This window comes from Pholcus phalangioides, unplaced genomic scaffold (assembly GCF_987345545.1).
Source record: "Pholcus phalangioides strain wild (caught in Gottingen) unplaced genomic scaffold, Ppha-v1.0 ptg000010l_1, whole genome shotgun sequence".
NCBI classification, from domain to species: Eukaryota; Metazoa; Arthropoda; class Arachnida; order Araneae; family Pholcidae; genus Pholcus; species Pholcus phalangioides.
In genome coordinates this window covers 34,073,422-34,094,651 of record NW_028301603.1, presented here as the reverse complement: position 1 = coordinate 34,094,651, position 21,230 = coordinate 34,073,422, and the positions used below count along the sequence as shown (strand labels likewise).

At 38.9% G+C, this 21,230-nt stretch overlaps 1 protein-coding gene and 1 non-coding gene across 2 annotated transcripts in view; one reads left to right on the top strand and one right to left on the bottom strand.

Moving 5' to 3' along the window:
* The window catches only part of LOC149081332 (bone morphogenetic protein 1-like), a 265,551-nt gene extending 258,633 nt beyond the window's left edge, over positions 1–6,918 (top strand). The window contains exons 18-19 of the mRNA XM_089238168.1: positions 98–348; positions 4,788–6,918. Of these exons, the coding sequence (XP_089094294.1) occupies positions 98–348; positions 4,788–4,934 (398 nt within the window). The 3' untranslated portion in view covers positions 4,935–6,918. The remainder of the gene's footprint in view (positions 1–97; positions 349–4,787) is intronic.
* An 8,481-nt stretch (positions 6,919–15,399) lies between these two features.
* Positions 15,400–15,516, bottom strand: TRNAL-CAA (transfer RNA leucine (anticodon CAA)). The gene is made up of 2 exons: positions 15,479–15,516; positions 15,400–15,445 (listed from the first exon to the last, which is right to left on the bottom strand). It is a non-coding gene; the product is annotated as a tRNA-Leu (tRNA).
* Between the last annotated feature and the right edge of the window lie 5,714 nt (positions 15,517–21,230).

Below are 21,230 nucleotides of genomic sequence, written 5' to 3'. Positions count from 1 at the left end.
ATACACGCCTCGGATTACTTTCCAAGAATAATTAATTATCTCGATATAGAAAGTACGTATAACGTGACTGAATTATATTGCGTTTCTTTCCGTGCAGTTTGCGGTGGGCGTCTTCTGGCGACGAACACCATGGAGCACCTCTACTCGCATGCCAAATACGGTGACCAGAACTACGACAACAAGGAAGATTGTGATTGGATAATCGAAGGCCTGGACAGCCAGAGGATCAGACTGCGCTTCCTCACCTTCGAGATCGAACACGAACAAGACTGCGGTTACGACTTCGTTGAGGTCTTCGACGGATATGACGACTCGTCGCGTAGCATGGGAAGGTTCTGCGGCAACAAGGTTCGTAAACATGCATTTCACTTACATGTCTAAATGTATATAAGTTTGGGAACATGGCACAGAAATAATTTACTTGAATGTGTTGTGTTTTTCCCCATACAAATGAAATGAGCAGTGACAAATTAAAACATCACTTGAACGATTAACGACACATTTCTTAACCACTTAAGTCACCCGCGGCAAACTTCCAGATCACTCAAGTGGCTAACGGCACGTGGGACCCCCTCCCCTTTCACCGATACGAATAGTTTTCTCTATTTCCGCATACGGAAAAACTTCCCATAACAATCATTCCACGTTTTCGGACATTTGAGTATTTCACTTCGTAATGGAATAAAAGTTCTCAGTGCCAAAGTGGGAGGGGGTATTTCAGCGCGAGATCTATCTCATTGTGTAACGTGGGCCCTCTATTGATTTGAATAATCCTTGTCATAGATCAGGGGATCACTTCGACCTTTCTCGAGTGGCGAGCGCTGCCGCACCCATCATCAAACGAAGAGCACACCTTACGGCAACTTTGAAATTCATATACCTGAAATCTGCATTAATTGTAATCATTGAATGCAACTTTTATAGGGCGTTCAATCGAAGCGAGCATGAAATCGGACACGTGCTCTTTATGCTTCAAGGAGCACCATGGTGCCCGCGAGCATTTCTTTTCCGCAAGTGCGGAGCCTGCGAAAGCTCGGGCCATGTGCTGCTGTGGCTTTACCCCATTTCGACGGGGGGGGGGAGCTATGAACGCCGGACGAAATATGAAATTCTACGGCGAAATCAAACATTTACATGGGGTTTTTTTTTTTTGCGTTGTCCCTGCATTTCTAATCAATTGAATTGATCCGAATGAAAGTAGGTAAGTCAAGGAACCGTAACATCACGTCAAAAAACGCGGCGTAACAATAGCAGTGAAGGAGTGGTATTTCTATTTCTTCAACTCCCGACGTAATATTACGTCAGATACACTGGACAGGTTAATAAATATTTTATAAGCAATAATATAAGTTAAAAATGTCAAGTTTGCTTCAAGATTTTAACTGGTCCAACATTTGACGTCTTCGTTCGTGAAACTGCCTTAAACATTGTCTTGAAAGAAGAACTCTATCGAATGTTTGAATGTTTACAAAAAAATATAAAATAAAAATATACATGTGTATGTATACAAGCACACACACATTTTTCAAAATTTGGACACATATTTTGTGTCGAGTATGTTTTTAGGCCTTAGATGTTTCAGAAACTCGCGAGCATCATAATTTGAGATCTCTCTCAGATGTCGGTGACACGACCTTTGTTGTTTTCCGAAGTAGTTTCCAGGTAGTCCGTTGATGTGGGAATGCATAGACGACACCTTCAAATCTTTGTGCAGATTGATGAGGCGGAAACATTTTGATGATCCAGTGAAACGCCTGAGGACGCGATTCTGGAATCATTGTAATTTGTGCATGTTGCTCTTAGATGCGAAAGCCCATGCTGGGGCACCATGTGTCAACACTGGGCTAACGATTTGCTCGTACATCGAAACTTTGTTCTTCAAACTGAATTTTCGGATAGCAGAATCTCAATAGATTCTCTCAGAGGATCTGAGCCTTTTTCATTTTGTTCTTGGTATTGCTCCTGAAGTTGAACTTTCATCCAGGGTGACGCCCAAAGACTTAGTTTGAGTCGATGGCACGATATCTTGTCGCTGTATGATGATCCTCGTATTTCATGGGACATCTCGGTATGTGAGCCACATCATTACACATTCGTTCACATTCTTGGCATTGTTGTATGCATTCCATCTTTCGACATTTGTGATCAGCTCCTGGAGGTTACTTAGCGCTTTCAAGGGCTTCCTGTCGGTTGAAATTAAATTATCCTTTGGTACCGTAGGATAATCATTAATGAAAATATTGTGTATCATCTGGCCCAAGCTGGAGCCTTGGTTAATTCCTGCGGTTATACGTCTTTTTTCTGATAATGAGTCGTTCATCTTGACCTGAAAGGTCCGAAAAGATAAATGTGAACTCAAAAATTTGATTATGATTGAAGAGTAGCCCTATTTATCATTTTCGAAACATCCCTTCATACCAAATTTTATCAAAAGCTCGACTGTAATCTAAAATGACTGCAAAAGAGTAATAATCTTTATAATTTTTAGCTGCTTGATGGCATTCGATCACCCTAACGAGCTGATGAACTGTTCCTTGCTCTGCCTTGAAACCAAACTGTTTCATTCAGCCTAAGTTGAATTCGGTCAGTCTTGCAGCAAACACCCTCCCGAATAACTTGGACAGATGAGAAAGAAGAGCGATAGGTCTATACGATGATGTGAACGCTGGAGGACCAGCGTTTGGAATTAAATTTATTATAGCATTTTTCCAATATGCCGGAAAATAAGCCAAAATTAACATGAGATTGAAATGCTTGTCAGAGATATGATGATATCCCGAGTAAGCATTTTTATCGCTTTAGATAAAATATTTAAGTCACAAAATTTTATTTACGCGGTTTCTACGGATGTTATTTTTTTTTACAATATACAAAAACAACTGTTATAATTTTGACGCAAACTTCACTTTTTCAGCATTTTCACAAATTCAGCTTTTTAACGGAGGGTATTTATCAATTATCAGGCGTTTTGCAATGTTTCACCCGCTTAGTTTGATTATGCGGAACCTGATAAAAACTGTCGCGGAACCCCCAGTTGGATGCCTATGTACAAGGGTGACTAACTCGCTCTTTAACTCCCAAAGAAATGTCTCATTTTATCGAATCCTTCACCAGCTTAGGACTCATACTATCAAATTTAAAATATTGCAATTATGAGGATGAATTATTCATGTAAGCACGGAAAATTCGATATTGTGAATGTGTTTGATGAATGTGGTGAGCTGAAGCCGACTCAACTCTCAGCAACTTTTTTCTAGACTTCTTAGATGAATGCTGGGTGCTTTTTTTTTTTCTTGCAACGAGTGTGTGAATTTTTTTTAGTGAAATATCAAATCTCAGGTGAGAAAAATTGGCCATTTCTGCCGTTTCTATTTCGTTACTGCTGTGCAGGATTGCTTAACTCCCAGAAGAGCAATTTTTTATTCCCATTTGTGAGCAGCTAGTAGTCACCAGAAATTCCCGAATTAAAAACATGTAGAAGTTTATTTGCATGAGAATACATATATATATATACATATTTTTTTTTGGTAAATGAATGTGCACTAAGAACAGGAAAAAATATACATTTTAAAAACAAGTTTTCTTTCTTTCGTGGCATTTTTAACTCCAAACCATTTTTAACTCCTAAAGGTATTTTTAATGGCATTTTTAACTCTTAGGGTATCCGACTACGTTGAAAATATGATTTTGAAAGAAAATATGGATTTTCATTTTTTTTTAATTTTTTATAAAAGCCCTATTTGTTGTGTTTCCAAAACGGGCCTTGTTTTGTTTATATAATGCTTAGAATCAAAGTTACGTTCACTTCAGTGTTGCATTTTTACATACAAGTAATACGCGAATAAAGACTTTACACGTGTTTCACGAAGAATGCTATTTTTTTGACATTTTACTTGACTTTGTGACATGATTTGTAAATAATGATGCATTACATCCTTACGAAATTTTAATGTGATATTTTGCTATATATTGTTGAGGTTATGAACCAAAATCTAAGGTCTATCACATATGTTTTTTGAATTACAGTGTTTTATAGGCAAAATGTAGGATGAAATTTCAAAAAATTCACACGTATTTGAACATATTTTGGTGTAACTTATGAACATATCATGCAATCCTTTAAATTTCGGTACATAACCTGCAACATTACTAGCTAAATGCACTGTCAAAATCAAAAAGCATTTTATTAATAAAATTTTTTGCAATCATGTTTCGAATATCACATGAATTTTGCCTAAAATTTGACATAAAAACGACTTTTTCATAGGAAATATAATAGATAGACCAAACTTTGTCACTGTTTTCACCATTTCGAGACACTTTCTATCAAAAAATGTATTTAAAGTTCACTCCAGAACCATTTTAAAGAAAAGTGGCGAGAAAGGTAGTCGGATACCTTAATTAATTTTTCAAATTTTAATACATATTCTGGAATTTTTAACGACTTTTTGGGGATTTTTTATAATGCATGATTTGGCATTTTTCAGCACGTATTTGCATGTTTTTACAGCATATTTCACCACTTTTTAGTGCGTATAATCCGGGCCCTGATGATAACAGTAGAGTATACGTAGCGGTTTGGTGTAATTTCTAGGCACACTCAATTCCAACGGATGCTGCGTCACGTAGTAATAATATGAGGAGCGCTATACCTCAGGATATTGTCGCTGCTAGATGGCGCTGCCGGAAATGAGTGTGCCTAAAAATTACGCCAAACCGCTGCGTATACTACTGCTAACATTTTAATACTGCATATCATTCTGATGATTGGCTGGTTTCATTCGCAGGTTCCACCAGAGTTCCATTCCAGTGGCTATTCCCTTCTCCTACGTTTCCGTTCCGACGACACGATCAACACCAAAGGCTTCTCGGCGGCCTATTCAGCCGTCAATGCTCCGGATGATGACGAGATGATGGAACGTTATCATTTGTGATGATCGAAGACCCCCCCTCAAAAAAAAAAAGAAGAGAAGGTTGAGAAGAGGAGCCATCTTGATCCAAATCATCTCCACAAAACATAATTCGATATATTTATCAATTTCTTCTTATTTTAGGAAGAATTGATGCTGCTTTTTTTTTTATTTTCTAGCATGTGACAAACTATGGATTGATACCTCGAAGATTTTTGTACATACATATAACTAAAACAAATCTATTAATTATGATAAAAAAAAATACAATTTAAAGTCTCTTGATATTAACTTTAATGCTTCAAATATGTGTTTGAGTGTGACTTGGACACACACATACATGCGCTGAGAGAGAGCGAGAACTGCAGCTATGGATGTTCTCGTTAGATGGCAAAGATGTGCACACGTGTGGAGATGTCACTATACACACTTTGTGCCCTTCTCCAGTGTGTCGACAGAAAGTTATATTAGAAAGAACATTTTTGAGATTTGCATTTTAAGTATTATAATATTATTATTATGATGATTATATTTGGGGAAAAAAATGCTGTAGATGCGGAGAAAAAGAGCATGATAGGACTCGTTCGAGAGATGTAATGATTGTAATGTATTTTAAATGTATGGAATTATTAGGAGTATATAATGATGATGTCTCTTATATGTATGCGGTGGAGACCGAAATGAGGATGTGTCTCATGCAGGAAAAAAAAGCTTTGTTTTTGTTATTTTCATCGTAGAAATCGCTTTTGATGCCGATGTTGAATTCAGTGGTGTTTTTATGGATTAATGTTAGCCAAAGTACTTATTCATTTAACGTTTGTATTACATGGTGCGTTCCGTGTTTTCAGTTTTTCTAAACATGATCTTCGTTGAATCAACCCTTTCGGGGGCCAATGTTTTTGCAACCAAGTATGAAAATTGGGATTATCTCTCTCTCCTCTTAATTTCGATTCATTTACAGCAGCTGTGGATGACTATGGACCATAATCATTCTTAGAACCTACGGATTCATTTGGACCTTATAGAGCTACTAGAGATTATAGCGTGGCGCAATGCTTGTGGAGAATTAATACATTCGATCTCTCAGGAGACATGGCAAGATGATCGAGTGGTGAGTCGAGACACGGCTCAGAAACTTATTATGAAACTTCGCTTTTAATGCTATTTATACATATCCTCTAACCCCCCCCCCCTTTCCGTGAAGACATGTTTGGCAGAAAATTTGTAAGCTGAATAATTTAGGTTCCAGTGATAAATCTACAAAACTGGTGTCATTCACGGATGGGAAATGAGGGAGGGAAGTGAGATGAGTGGTATGGTTAGTTTTTTGGGTTTTTTCAACTGCCCCCCTTTCTATATACATCTCTCTTGTGTTATTTACTAACTTATTTTATAGTCGAAAACCGGTTTTTATCTATATTATTCTTCTCTTCGTAACCTAAGTTGCAAACGAAAAGCTACGATGTATTCCTTCCAATTGGATTAGGGCGAGTTAACTCGTCCATGACAGGAAAGCGGTTAAGTAACATAGAAAAATGGTGTCAATTGCATGAAAGGAAACCCAGTGCACATTCTAATGACTATTATTTGTTAAATGATATGGATAATTTTTGCTTTTCATGTGAAAAAAAAAGGAAATACATGTTATAACGGGAGCAAATATGTCTGACTGGATTATGTTGAGCGGCTTTAATTTTATATTTATTTTGTGCCAATATTTGTTAAACATATTTATACATACAATTATATATAGTGATTTTTTTTAAATATCTTATTTTATACGTTATTATGTTTGTCTCTGAGTATTTCCCAAAAAACCGGTCCGAATGTTGGAAATGAGAATAAAAAAACAAGCCCCGTGTAGATTTTGCTGACTCTTTTACGATATCTGGAAATGATTCTGTGTAATAAATGATGGTATTAACAGGATCAATATTTGTGTAAAGCTTGGAACTTGTTTTTTTTTGTTTTTTTTGGTAAAAATAAATGAATAAAGTCTTAGAACGATCGTTAACGCTCATTATTCTGTGGTCATTGTTTGCACCATTGGCGCTCGTTGTAACGATCATTCCATTATAAAAACCGAAAGGATAAATCTCAAATGTTTCTGTGTAATGGAATCAGAGCTGCCCTTCGGGGTGTGCGACATGTGCCCCGCGTTTTCTGAAGCCCCACGCTCGCTGTAAATTATTGTGTGTGTGTGGGGGGGGGGGGCTCACTTAGCTTTATTAAATTATTTCTAAATTAATTCTAAATTTCCGTCAATGCTTAATTTTTTTTTAACGCCGTTAATTCTGAATTTTCATCGATTGCGAAATTATTAATTTAATTAATTCTCAATTTCCATCAATTAGGAAATTGTTTCTCGTTAGTTTTAAAATTTCATCAAGTTCAGAATTATTTCTTATATTACTTACATTACTTATTTTCATTGGTACTGAATTTTTTTTTCCAATTTGTCTATTATAAAATTTGAGAATTCCTTAAAAAGAAATTTTGAATTTCTAAGAGTGAGAAATTGTTTCTCAATTTTTGGTTTTAATCTACATTTAATTGCGTGTTTTTTATTTTATATATATATATATATATAAACTGAAGAGCCAAAAAAACTGGTACAGGCATGCGTATGCAAATAAAGACATATGGAACCAATCAGAGTACGGCGCTGCGGTCGGCAACGCCTATATAACGCAACAAGTGTCTGGCATAATTGTTAGATCGGTTACTGCTGCTACAATGGCAGGTTACCGAGATTTAAGTGAGTTTGAACGTGGCGTTATAGTCGGCGCACTAGAGATAGGACATAGCATCTCCGAGGTAGCGATGAAATTTGGATTTTCACGTACGACCATTTCACCGTGAATATCGGGAATCCGGTAAAAAATTAAATCTACGACATCGGTGCGGCCGGAAAAAGATCATGCAAGAACGGGACCAACGACGACTGAAGAGAATCATTAAACGTGACAGACGGGCTGCCACGTCGTGTTGCGGCACTTCTGCGGGCTCGCAGGGGTCCTACACGATATTAGGCAGGGGTACCAGTTTTTTTGGCTCTTCAGTGTATATATATATATATAATAATGGATATTATGGATATTTCTCAACATTTCTGTATATGCTGAAATAATAGATGCCAAAATTCCCCTCCCCATAAACTACAGTCGGCATTCGACTACCCCGCATTCGCGGTTCCCGTATTCGCGGTTTTTTCCCCCCTTTATTGGGGAATTTTTTTTGACAACACTCAGCAATCGTCATTCACGTGTTTGTTTACAAAATTTGAGTTGTGCGTGTTTAGGATGGCTCATTCTTCTAGTACTACTGATGCTTTGAAAAGACAAAAAAAGTTGGAACTTGACGAGTAAAAATTAGATTATATTGACGAAAACTATGCTTTTGGCGATAGTAAGTCAATACCAGCTGTGAACCGCCATTACGAAATCAACGAATCTATGGTGAGATATATGAAGAAAAAAGGAATCTGAAATTCGTTCAGCCGTGGCTGTAGCTCACCCGTGGCAGTCAAAACTTTGCAGCACCTACGGGGATCCATGTGTTTCTCGAACAGAAAATGCTGTTTTCTGTGGGTACAAGACTGATACAAAAAGATATTCTAATTGATTGTAATATTATACAACGGAAAATTCAATAACATTTTACGCTTCTATAAATGGAAAGGCTGATGAAACGTCTATTTCATCAGAATTTTATGCAAGTGAAGGTTGTTTCATAGGTTTAAAGAAACGATTCGGATCACGCAGTGTAAAAATCACTGGTGATCAAACCTATCGACGACCAGGAGGCAGCTAGAAAATTTCCAAAGAATTTGTAGAAAATTATTGAAGAGAAGGGTTATGCACTTCAGAAGGTGTTTAACGCTGACGAAACTACGCGATTTTGGAAGAAAATGTCGCAAAGAATTCAAGCAAGAGAAGAAAATCGAGCTCCTGGTTTTAAGGCAAGTAGAGATAGACTTACTATGTTGTTTTGCGCAAATGCGTATGGCTACATGATAAAGTCCACCATCATTTTCAAATTTGCATATCCGTGAGCATTGAAGGGATAAGATAGGAGCCAAAGCTCCTAGTATTTCATATGAACAATAAAAAGGCTGGGACTATAAAACACTTTTCCTGGATTGTTAAACGGTGTTTCGTTCCGGAAGTCAGGAGGTACCTTGAGAGTGAATACAAGCTATTCAAAGTTATTTTGACACTGGATTGACCGAGGAGGAATTAATGCAGCTCACTGGTGCTGCATTAGCTGACTTCGCAAGCTTAAATCAGCAATAGATTATCTTCATGACATAAGATCCCTCTATTTTACGTTCTTCACATGTAGAAAAATTAGTAGAGGAAACCTTGTCAACATACTCCATCATACTTGATGATATGAAGAAGAAACAGCAAACAGAAATCACAATTTTCTTTCAGGAAACATCGCCAACAATCGCTGCACCCTCTTTTACATTCCCTTATACCTCTGCGTCACCCTGCTCTTTCTCATTATGTTCAATAAACGAGATATACAAAGAAAACCTATGGTTTCGGTTATCCACAGATTTCTGTACTCGCGGTCACCCCCCGGAACGTAACCCCCGCGGGGCGCTAACTGAATATTAATCGGGGTAAAGGGGGGGGGGGGGGGTCCTGAACAGCTATGGTGCCCCGAAATTGTTGAGACACTGCCGAGCCCCACGTCTTGTAAGGGTGGCCCTGAATGGGAATGGCTATCCTACATGTTTTTCCTCTTGATATAGGCAGTTTCCAACAGAACGATGGGGGTCGTTATAACGAGCGTCGACTGAATAATAATGAATATGACCTATGATTTTGGGTCACTTAACGTAATTAGAAAAAATTCTGAATACCCCCGTCACGGGTATAGAACTATATAGGTGTAAGAATAAAAATAATTATACTGTTAATTTTCAAGTTAATCCGATCTAAGTTCAGTTTTGATTGTAAGGAACTGAACTGAGTGGAAAATTGGGCTGCGGAACAACTTTTGCAACTATGATTATTAACACGAACCAACTTGAGCGACAGACGTCTTTCAAGAAATGCCGGAAAACATGCTTTTGTTTGCTCATGAATAATTATTAAAATTATTGATGACTTTTCGAATAATTGTCATTAGGGCCCGGATTTTTATGACCTAAAAATTTAAAAATACGACCTTATAATTTTCCCATTCATCTCTTCTTTTTCAGTTATCACTTCTTTTCTTATTAAGTTGACAAAATGTATCAATTTACCATTTCAATTAAAACTAGATTCAAATTGAAACCTATAAATAAAATTTACCTTATGCACACAATAACTATTTATAGCCCTATTTCGCAACGTGGAACAATATAATTTTTAAAGTTGGGGGCAATTTGTTTTTCAGCAGAAAGGGCAATCGAGATTTAAGGAAAATCCATATATTTAATGGAAAAATAATTTCTCAGAATTAATGAAATTAATATTTGGTAAGGAAATGATTTAAAAATTAATGAAAATCCGTATTTAACAAAAAAAATTATCTAAGAATAAATAAAATTTCCTAATAATGTAGGCCTTCTATTTGATTCGAAGCCCTGTGATCCTGATGGATCCAACCGTTAAGACGCCACTGTGTGAATAGACATATCACATTAGGACTCATTAGGCTTCATGGCAATTTTGTTTTTTGACCCGCGCACTGTCTGAAAGTTTGAAAACCCCCTGCTTTAGACCTCCGTTAACGGACACCCCTCTTTAGCAGAAAACTCCAGATAACGGACAATTTTTTTTACAATTTACGTCGACGGGCCTCCATGCATTCTGCTATCTATCCATTAACAGACAGTCTTCTTCAGCGGGCAAAATTTTCTGTCCCAGGTGTGTCCGTTATCGAGAGGTGTACACACGTCACTGAAAGGGAATACGGGGTATAAGTAGGGCCTACTTTTTTAGTGGGGGAGAAGCATACAGGCTAAGTTGAGGATTGGAGGAGGGCAAAGAGAATCTCCCCAATTTCGAGTTTTTTGGCCTTCAAAAGCGTTCAAAACTCACAGAAATTGACTAAAACAGCATTTGAAGAATTTTTATTCAATATTTCAGCTTTAAAAATTATTCTTTCGATCACTTTTTGCCCTCTCCTCGTTTGTCTCTTGAATCGGGGAGCAGGCATCAGGATTTTACAAAATGCTTAGGTGGGGCATTGGCCAAAAAACAAAAGTTGGGAACCACTGGTGTATAGGTACGTTCTATAGAATCGAACTGAATTTTATGAGATGCAGTTTCATATGTTTAAAAAAAACCGCTATGGTTTAGTTTCTTCTAAGAAATACACTCGTGTGTAAAATTGAGAAAATTAGCACATTATGTCGAATTTCTGAAAAACCAATGGATATATTTTAATGAAATTTGGCACGAATACACAGTTATAACAGAGAAAGTTCTCACCATAGAGAAAAGTCATAGTACACACGCATAATTGTCAGTAAATCTCATCACTAAAGCGATATCCAAAATCCGCGTTAACCGAAAATGAGTCTAATATGAGGTATGGTACCTTCTCACAGTCAGGCAGGTCGCACAGCCCGACCGCATACTGGATACAAGGCAGTTTAGACCTCCCTGTGGCAATCGGTCCAACTCCTGCACAGCAACGCAGTTTACAGCTCGGGAATGGTTCTCGGAGGGGGAATGGTGCGATGCAATTTCCCTCCCAAGAGCCTTCAAGTCCCAAGAGCGTCCCAGACATGTTCTATACCAGTGTTTCTCAACCGCCGGGCCGCGGCCCGATATCGGGCCCTGGCATCAGTCAAATCGGGCCGGGAGTGAGAGAGTCACTCATCAGTCAATTCATCGTTTAATTTTTTCCCATTCATTTCCCATTAGTCGTGCTTATGACCGGGCCTTACACTCGAAAAAAATACTCAACCGGGCCGCGAGCTTCCAGAGGTTGAGAACCACTGTTCTATACGGTTTAGGTGAGATCTGGCTGGCCAATCCACACGCCGAATATTCTTATCTTCCTGATAATCGTTGGCCATGTGAGCACAATGTGGACGAACGTTGTCGTCCATGGACGGGAACCAAGGGGCCAACTGCGCCCCAGAAGTCAAACATGGGGCTCTAAGATCTCCTCTCTATACCTCCTAGCAGTAAGGGACCCTCTGTTAAATACATGGAAGGGTGTGAGGCCGTCCAACATGATGCCTCAAATAGACACAATGGAAATTCTCTTAATTTTGGACACGAGTGTATTTGAGGAAATACACTTTTGCTAGGGTTTTTTTTTTTTTTGGAAGTTCAATAAAACAGTTACCAGATGGAGCAATATCTGAAGAAGGCTTGTCATAACGCACACGCATCTAGTTTCAGCAATCTCGTTGATTGCTTCTCAAACTGCATTGCAATGTTGCTGCACATTAAATCGGTATTATGCTGGGGTTTTTAACATATTTAACAAAATAAAATACAGTGGTGCTATCAATTCTTTCTACTTTTACACAGAGCACAACTCCGATCTAAGGTCATTGGACAATTTACTACCATTTCATCCGCTTTCAAATGTGAGTTGAGCCGAAAAAGTGTGTGTGCGCTCTTTTCGTAACTGATATCTGATATATACAGTCGAAGCCCGTTATAGCGTCCCCGATGTATCGCCAAACCCGCTTAGCGCCAGAAATTTTCAATGAACAAATTTTTCATTTCTAGGCCTTACACGCGTAAAACCGTGATTCAAGATAACGCCGAACTCGGTATGGCACCTGAATTCTGAGAATTAAATCGGGGTTCTACTGTACCTAACCGTCTGCGTATATATCTGGTGTTGCGCGATAAATTAGTGCTGCCATCTGCGTCCCAAATTGTGAGTCAAGCTTCAATATTTGCACAGTTTTAGGCGGAACGCATCTAGGGGGAACGCGGGTGGGTGTGGTGGCTCGAGCGCTGGACCAGGAAGAGCATCGAGTTTGCTTTTTTTTTTGTTCGTTCAAAATTACGAGGAAGAGGTGCCAAAATGGGTACCTGCTTGTCCCGGGTGACAGTGTCAATTTTTGTTTTTGGTTGTGGCCATGGTTGTAGGACCTGTTGCGAGACATTTCAATGGGGAGATCGACTCATTATATGCGAAAGAAATTACCTCTAAACGTAATGCAGAAAACCTTGTTATAGACTTTCGAAATTTTCAGTCAGGGAGCGACCGTTGAATACCGAGCGAATAATTATACCGTTGTAGGCCTGTTGCTCTTACAACGGTATAATTATTCCATCATTACACTTCACTCACTATAAGTTGAGAAAAAACTCATAGTTTAAAAAATTGATTGTGGATGGCAGCACTACACATAACAAGCATTACATAGAAACAAACTTCACGGAAGGTTCGCCATACGTTCACACACATTCCAACATGTACCAATTCGTTTGAAGTTCCTCAGAGGAATATGGACGAGGTGCGTGTCTGGTTTAGTAGTAATATTAGGGAGCGGTGGCAGAACCAATGCCTCTCCTGACAAAACTCCCTGTGTCATGACAAAAAAAAAAAAACTCAAAACATGAAGAAAACGCATTGAACGCGACGATTTCGAGAGTCCGAAAGAATGACTCAAGAGCTTGGCGTGCCGTCCAGAAACAGCAACAGAACAAGAAAAGAATTCATTTTTTTGTATAAGCGCGTACGAAAGACTAATTCTCTGAATTCATGCCTACACATTGAAATTTTCGGTGATAAAAATGACCGAAACATATGACCGATTGCCTAATAATATATATGAAAATTCCTAAAATATATATGACCGGTCGTTCAAAAATGCTCAAAATACATTAAAATACAAAAATGTCTAAAACTTCCTCGAAAATGCCCAAAATACGACTTTCCAAGAAAAAATATGACGTCATTAAAATCCGAGCCTTACTTATTATGGTTGGCTTAACCTGGGGAAATTTTTTTGATAAATATGTTGGAGATATCCCGTATTTTCAATCTCAGAACTGCTTCTTAAACGATATTGGAAAGATTTATATTCTGCGTCACCAAAAAATTTCTACTCTAGCGCTAACATGAGTTTGAGCAGAAACATATTTACGGGGGTGGGGCTGGAGGGTTAGCGGGCTATAACACAGAGCGGCAAGTCCGGAGAGGCGACAACTTACAGGAATGAGAGGACAAAAAAATTAGTAAAATAGGAGGACGGAATAATTTGTGTAGCCCACTTACGGTGAAATAGATCCGACTATCGAGGGACTGGGTCAGTGAGTGACTTAAGTGACTTTACAAGCATGTGGGGTGAACAAAGGGCAGTCCTTTGTTCGTAGAGGTGCGATGCGATGGATCGATCAGTAACAGATCAAATGAGTGATCTCTAAGGTGTGCGCAAGCATATAAGACCGAAACAGTTTGCAAGCGTGTGAATGACGAAAAAAGTAACCTAGAGTAGGGATTTTCAACTTTCAAGAGTTTTTGATAGCTGTAATTCTGTGCTCAGATGGCAAAATGTCATAAGTCACTTTTTCAAAAAGTCACATTTCACAATGGCAAATTTGTGAGCAATATTCTGCCAAAATGCAACACTATGATTTTCTGAGTTATTACAATTTGCTTTCGTTGTTTCCTCATAAACTGAAAGAGAAAGACGACATTTTTTGCCACCTTCCAAAATTTTGACGATCGAGACTCCGAAATGCGAACAACTCCATTTTTTTTTTTGGGAAAAGTGCACGTGACATTTTGCCATCTGAGCACAGAGTTAGTTATAAGGCTGTTCCGCGGAACCCTTGATAGTTATAAAGCTGTTCTCGGACAAAAAAGTTTCGCTACTGCCATCTAAAAAGCATCATAGCCCCAGGTCAAAATGAAAGAAGGCTTAGGCACCACCTCTTAATACATATGCAGGGTGTCCTGTAAGTGCTAATGTGGTTTTCGTCTCGTCAATCATCCGTCGTAGAGGTATGATTTCATTTCAAAAAATGCTCAAAAGGCATTCAAAAATTACCCTGTACCAGTTCTGAGAGCGAAAATACAGCGTTTCAAAAAATAAAAATCTAAATTTTTATACGGTCCCCCCCCCCGTTTTTTCTCTAATTCCCAATCAGAAAGTTGTCGCCCTGTCTCTCCTGAGGTCAACAGAAAAAAAGTGCATGTTTCGGAGTGTGATATTCGCTAAGATATTTGAATTCACAAACCAGAGAAATAGTTGTTAAAGAACAGAAAAAAACTAACGGACAACGCTCCTTTACGTCATTCGTGCTGTGCTTTCCCGAATTTTCTCAGATTTTTCAATTCGAATATCTCAGCAAATATTGCACTTAGAAGCTTAAGTTTGTTTTTTTCGTCAGAAGAGATGAGGCGACAGCTTTTTAATTGGAAGTTAGAGGGCAGGAGGGACGGCGTAAAAATTTAGATTTTTTTTATTTTGTTGCACACTGTATATTTTCACTCTTAATACTCCGTCAAACCAGACGCGACCCAGGCTCTGTGTCTTCCGGGATGTAAGCCTTAAAATGTAAACTGTCAGAAGTGGGATTCGAACCCACGCCCACATTCGCGGACCAGAATTCTCGGATCCTCATCGAGGACAAGGACTGAACCTTGAGTCTGGCGCCTTAGACCGCTCGGCCATCCTGACGCTCACTCTCAATACTGGTGCAGGACAGTATTTTGGACATTTTTTAATTGAAAACCTCTACAACAGACGGTTAATGATATAAAGTCCGCATTAGCACTTTCAGGACACACTGTATAATTATGGTTATTGCCATTGCGCCAGATCTTACCGCGGAATCCCTTATTCAACTGAGGTCCCCCACTTGACCCTATGGAAAAAAACTTGTTCCTGCATGAAATGTGCCCTATAACTTTTTCTTTCCTAGATGGAGGCACATTGTCTTTTATTTCACTTGCACAGACTTGTTTCTCTGCGCACAAAATTTCGATATCTGTGTGGATTGAAAAAGTAACATGCACTTATACAATATGGGAACTATTTTTTTTCCTCTTCTCCCAGCAAAAAACCTTGGATATACGGAAACATTCTCAGTCTCTAAATGTCCATATTTTGTAAACTTATTCACCTTGAAAAAATTGTGCCTTCAGTTATATTTGGTCCATGACAGGTAAAACGGGTAAAAATAAAATTTCATCATCAAAAATATGCGTTTTAGAAAATATTGAAAATAACTAAATACACAGAGTGCAGTATTATATAAAATGTCAGAAACATCATTAAATTTGCATTCCTGCTGCCACCTATAAAATAAAAGTGTTATAATTCTTCGATCGAAATTGGTAATTTGTTTTTGAATAATGTGCTGCATAAAGAAACACAATGTAACACGACTCTCTCTCTCTCTTTACTAAATATTTCAGAAGTAATAATATACAGTGGAACTTCGGTTAATTAATAACTTCGATAGTAATTACAGCGGTTCGGTTAGCGAGCAATTCGCATAACGAGCAAAAATTTTGAAAACGAAAAGTTGATTCGATTAACGAGCGATGATTCGCATTACGAGCAAAACTTTTGCGCTTTGTTTATTTATTGTCACGTTTTCACAACTGAGCTGATGATTTTTCGCTTTCGTGCACTCACGTACTGTGGAATTGTAGGTAATATTCTCCCCTACAGCGTCCTAAACGTGCCCCCACTGGAAATATTCAGTGTGACTATTATATGAAACTAGATATCGCATTGTAATCGCGCGTATATATGCGCTTGTTTTTTATATAAATTCTGCTTGGCCAGGAATTGACCGTAGACGAACTGATGGATCTCCATTACATGCAACAGCAAGAGAGAGAGAGAAATTTCACATTTGAAAAGTGAGAAGTCCCTCACTTTTCAAATGTGATTAGAGAGAAGTGTAAAATGTGGGAATCCGTGCAAAATTCTGAAGAATAGTAAAAATGAAATAGAAGTACAGTAAAGCAAGCAATAAATCTGTTGTCCAACAACACAATGCAATTTCCCATCTCCGAGAAATCCTAAAAAGGAGGCACAAAGCAAGTGTCATTGGATACGTTCTTTTTAAAATCCCACAAAATAAGAATGCAAACAACAGTGAATCCGTAAATCGTCCAACACGAGATAGTCCTTTTCTCTCCCGTTGTTTAGAGTAAGTTAATTTGTATATACATTATCGTATCGCATGTTTGTTTATGGCGTTATTACATTATATATATACTGTCCATATTTCATTTGAAAGCTCTAATTCTTCACCTCTCTTTCTGTGTGTGCGGCTCCCTTCAGCACTTGTCGTGGGTCCCCTTTCCATTTTAGAGTATCCCAGAGCCACAAACTGGCCACATGGCATCAGGTTGCGATCTACTGTAGTTATTATATAACATGCAAAGAAAAATCATTTCACCGGAACTTTTGCTGTCACCTATCGAATAAAACTGTTGTAATTTTTCGATTGAAGTTGCTGACTGGCTTCTGAATAGTATAATAAAGTAATAAAAAATTATTATGTCGATATTGATAATAATTTAAAAAGCAATAATATATATAAAATCATTAAATTTAGTACAAAATGTTGTCAGTTGATATTTGTGTACAGCAATATAATATCAGTAAATTTTGTCAAGCCCGGTCGTCCTTCCTTTTGTAGAATGCGATTGAGATGAAAGAAAATGTGCAAACTATAGCCAAACTGTACTCCCAAAACTAAGGACGGCTTTACTTTGCTAATTTACTCATGTTACTTTACTTTATAAAAATATCAACTGTTAAAATTTTGAAGCAAATTTGATAATTTCATAAATATTATTGTTTATAAAAATATTTTAATGTATCGTATTATATTATTTTTTCAATATAATTCATCAATCTGAAACCTTTCACCAATGTCAATTTAAAAATTATAATAGTTTTATTCTGTAGGTGGCAGCAGGTATGTCATATCAATGATTTATGTTATGTCAGATTGCAGTGGTTCTTAATGTGGTGCCATATGGCCCTCTAGCGTCTCTGGGATATTCTGGGGGGGGGGGGGGAGAGCACAGGTGAAAATCAGATGAAGGGGACCCACGACAAGTGCTGAAGAGGGGCCCTCAGAGAGAGAGGTGATAGATTTCAAGTGAATTACGGTGGGAGAAAATGTAATACTTTCTGAATCCACCACAGCAGGGAACTAGGACCATCTAAATCCTCGGGCTCATATGGGCAGGGCCCGGATCCTCATATACATGGGGGGCCACATGATGAGATCTGGTACTACAATTTATGGATGCAATTAATATGTAAGCTATTACTTCTCTCCAGCCAAGTACGGGTGACTCTAGAACACTTTATCAGTGCCTTCTTAATACGTGGACCCACCCTGGAACGGCCCGGGGGCCCCAAGTTTGAAAGGGGTGGTCATGATAACGATATTTGGTCAACATTTTCGAGAGCTTCAATATATGAATAGCATACAAGATAGACATTTCTATCGAAGTACGGGGCCTTAGAAAAATTACTGTATCCAAGGAGAGAAGCCGATGGGACTCTTTTAAGACTACCCAGCACTTTTCCTGAGGACCCATGATGTTGAGACGCCCTCCCCGCAAGATGGAAGTTCACTGATTTCTAGCCCAGGATAGGCGCGGGCCAAGGTCAATATCTCTGAAAATTCCTTGGCTCGTCCAATATATGTATTTTATTGTATTATATATCATTATTATTATAGCATTGTATTCAGGGCCGGTCTTATACCTAGTGGCGCCCGGTGCAAAAACAGTAGTCAGCGCCCCCCCCCCCCCCACCGTCCAGGCTCAAATCCAGAGTGATGTGTCAGAGGAGGAAATTTTTGCTAGTCATTACTGTCCCGTAAAATACGGGACAGATTCGTCCTACCATATTATCAGACTCTGGGCGTAGTGATCGTCCCCATCGCCCCCCCCCCCTCACCTCTTGGTTGGATATTAAGGGACGAAGAAGTCGGAAAAGCTTCTAGAATGGGATTACTGCTATTTAACTAGTAAACAAGCATAAAACCCCAACTTGTTTAATTTAATTACGAGATTTAAAAACATTAAAAAAGCAAAACGTTTCACATTCATGCAGGATACTCATCACAAAGGATCTATCTTCATCATACTTATTTTAATTGAATTTTATGGTAAAATTCATGTAGTGCATGCATCACATACGGGCAAAGCTGATAATAAAAGTGGCATAGGCGGAGATAGACTTCCAAGTCTATCTTGGGGGGGCATGGTCAATATTGCTGGGGGCAAGATGATGATGATGTTGATTCATCTATACATATATACATTAGATCAGTCGACTTCACCTTTGATGCTGGGGGGGGGGGGCACCCCCCCCCGTATCTTCGCCCATGAAAAGTGGTTAAATTAAAGTGAAATTACGTATGATTTCTTTCATATTTATATAAGACTCATTTGAAATTATCCCTTTCAGACCCAGTACTAAGAAACAGAAGGGGCAGACAAACACCAGCTAAAGCACCGGGCCTTGCAACTTGGGCTTGCCCGTAACTATTCTGAGGCAATTTGGGCGGTGTCCCGAGCCGAATGGGAGGGGGAGACGCGCTCTTAACTCCTCCTTTTTCTGAGGATAACTATTTCAAGGAGACTCCAAGAAAAGACAGCTCCCGAGAAAGCACGGCTACGGCCCTGGGAAGGGGCAGGGCCGTCTTAAGAGCATCATGCACCCCCCTCCACGGGCCAAGCAGGGCCGTCTTAAGAGCATCATGCACCCCTCTCCACGGGCCAAGCAGGGCCGTCTTAAGAGTATCGTGGGCCCCCGGGCCAAGTTGTTTTTCGAAGGCCCTTCCTAGTAAATCCTAGAAAATTTCAACCGGATCTCATTTTTGTGAGGCCCCTCTTCTCTTGAGGCCCCCGGGCCGTGCCCGGGTGGGCCCATGCGTTAAGACAGCACTTGGGCCAAGTGGTTTTTCTGAGGCCCTACCTAGTAAATTCTAGAAAATTTTAACTAGATCTCATTTTCGTGAGGCCCCTCTACTCTTGAGGCTTCCGGGCCGCTCCCGGGTGAGCACCATGCATTAAGCCGGCACTGGGAAGGGGTTTTTTTTTTCACTCTGTAGATTTTTTTTCAACCTCAGGGACACTTCGGCTTTAATTTCAACGATATCGCACAATTCTTGAAGTCTGAGCTGAACATACGCCCCTGATTGTATTATTGATTAAATGCCGCGCGTTCTTATTAGTCACTTTTACGTGAATGAATAATTGTGGAACGAATCATCCGTGTTTCCATTATTTCCTATGGGGGAGTTTGGTTCGAATAACGAGTGATTCGTACAACGATCACGTTCGCGGAACGAATTAAGCTCGTTAACAGCAGTTCCACTGTATATTAAATTATTATGTTCACAGTTGCTGTTTGAGTGTCGTAAAATACGTAAGTAATAATTTGCAAAGTCCAACTCTTCCTTGACTTTCGATCAAAACCAGAATCTAATTGTTTCAAAATTACAATAATTGGACGTCGCAAATTTTTACTAATGTTATTTTGCAATACGCAAACATCATCTGTTAAAATTTCGAAGTAAAGATAATAAATTAATATTGCTTTTAAATTATTTAGGATGGCATATCATATTGCGTTTCTTTATGCGACACATTAATCAAAAACTGGTTGCCAATTTCAATCGAAGAATTCTAAGTTTTACTTGATAGGTGACAGCTGGCACAAAGTTGATATATTTAGTTTTTTTTACATTTCATAAATGGCATCAGAAGTTCCATTTCAACGATATCATTTACATACTCAATATGCAAAAAAAAAAAAAAAAAGCGTTGTAAAAAGTAGGGTTACCATGAATTCCTAAACTTGGATATGAGAACGCATGCGCCCGCATGTTTGGCCATAGATGGCGCCACGTCATCAAGTTATTTTCCAACCAAAACAAGAGAGAGAACCGCTCTCTTTTGATATGTATACATTTTTTATAACGTGGTTTTCAACGGGGTATTTATTATCAGGCGTTCAGTGTTGTTTCACCCATAATGTTGGCTACTGAATTGGAGAAGGAATATATTGCCTGAGATTTAATAAACTACACCCCAGGGCCGTCTTTGAACTCGTAGATCCGCCAAGCACAGCCTAGATGGCCGTTTCGGATGCATAGGTGAGCTCTCCACGATAATGGGATCAGGTGCTACGATAAATAGCAGAGATGCCGCTTGGATAGATTTCTCGTATTTTCACGCGGAAATAACGAGCAATTGACAAGGGTCACAAATTTTAGGCCCCTCCGAAGGCGGATTTATAGTTTTACCGCCCTTCACCCATTCCAGTCTAGTTTACTTGACTTTACTTATCCCTCCAAAATCGCTGCCCTGGACTATATATAGTCCCCCCCCCCACCCCCACAC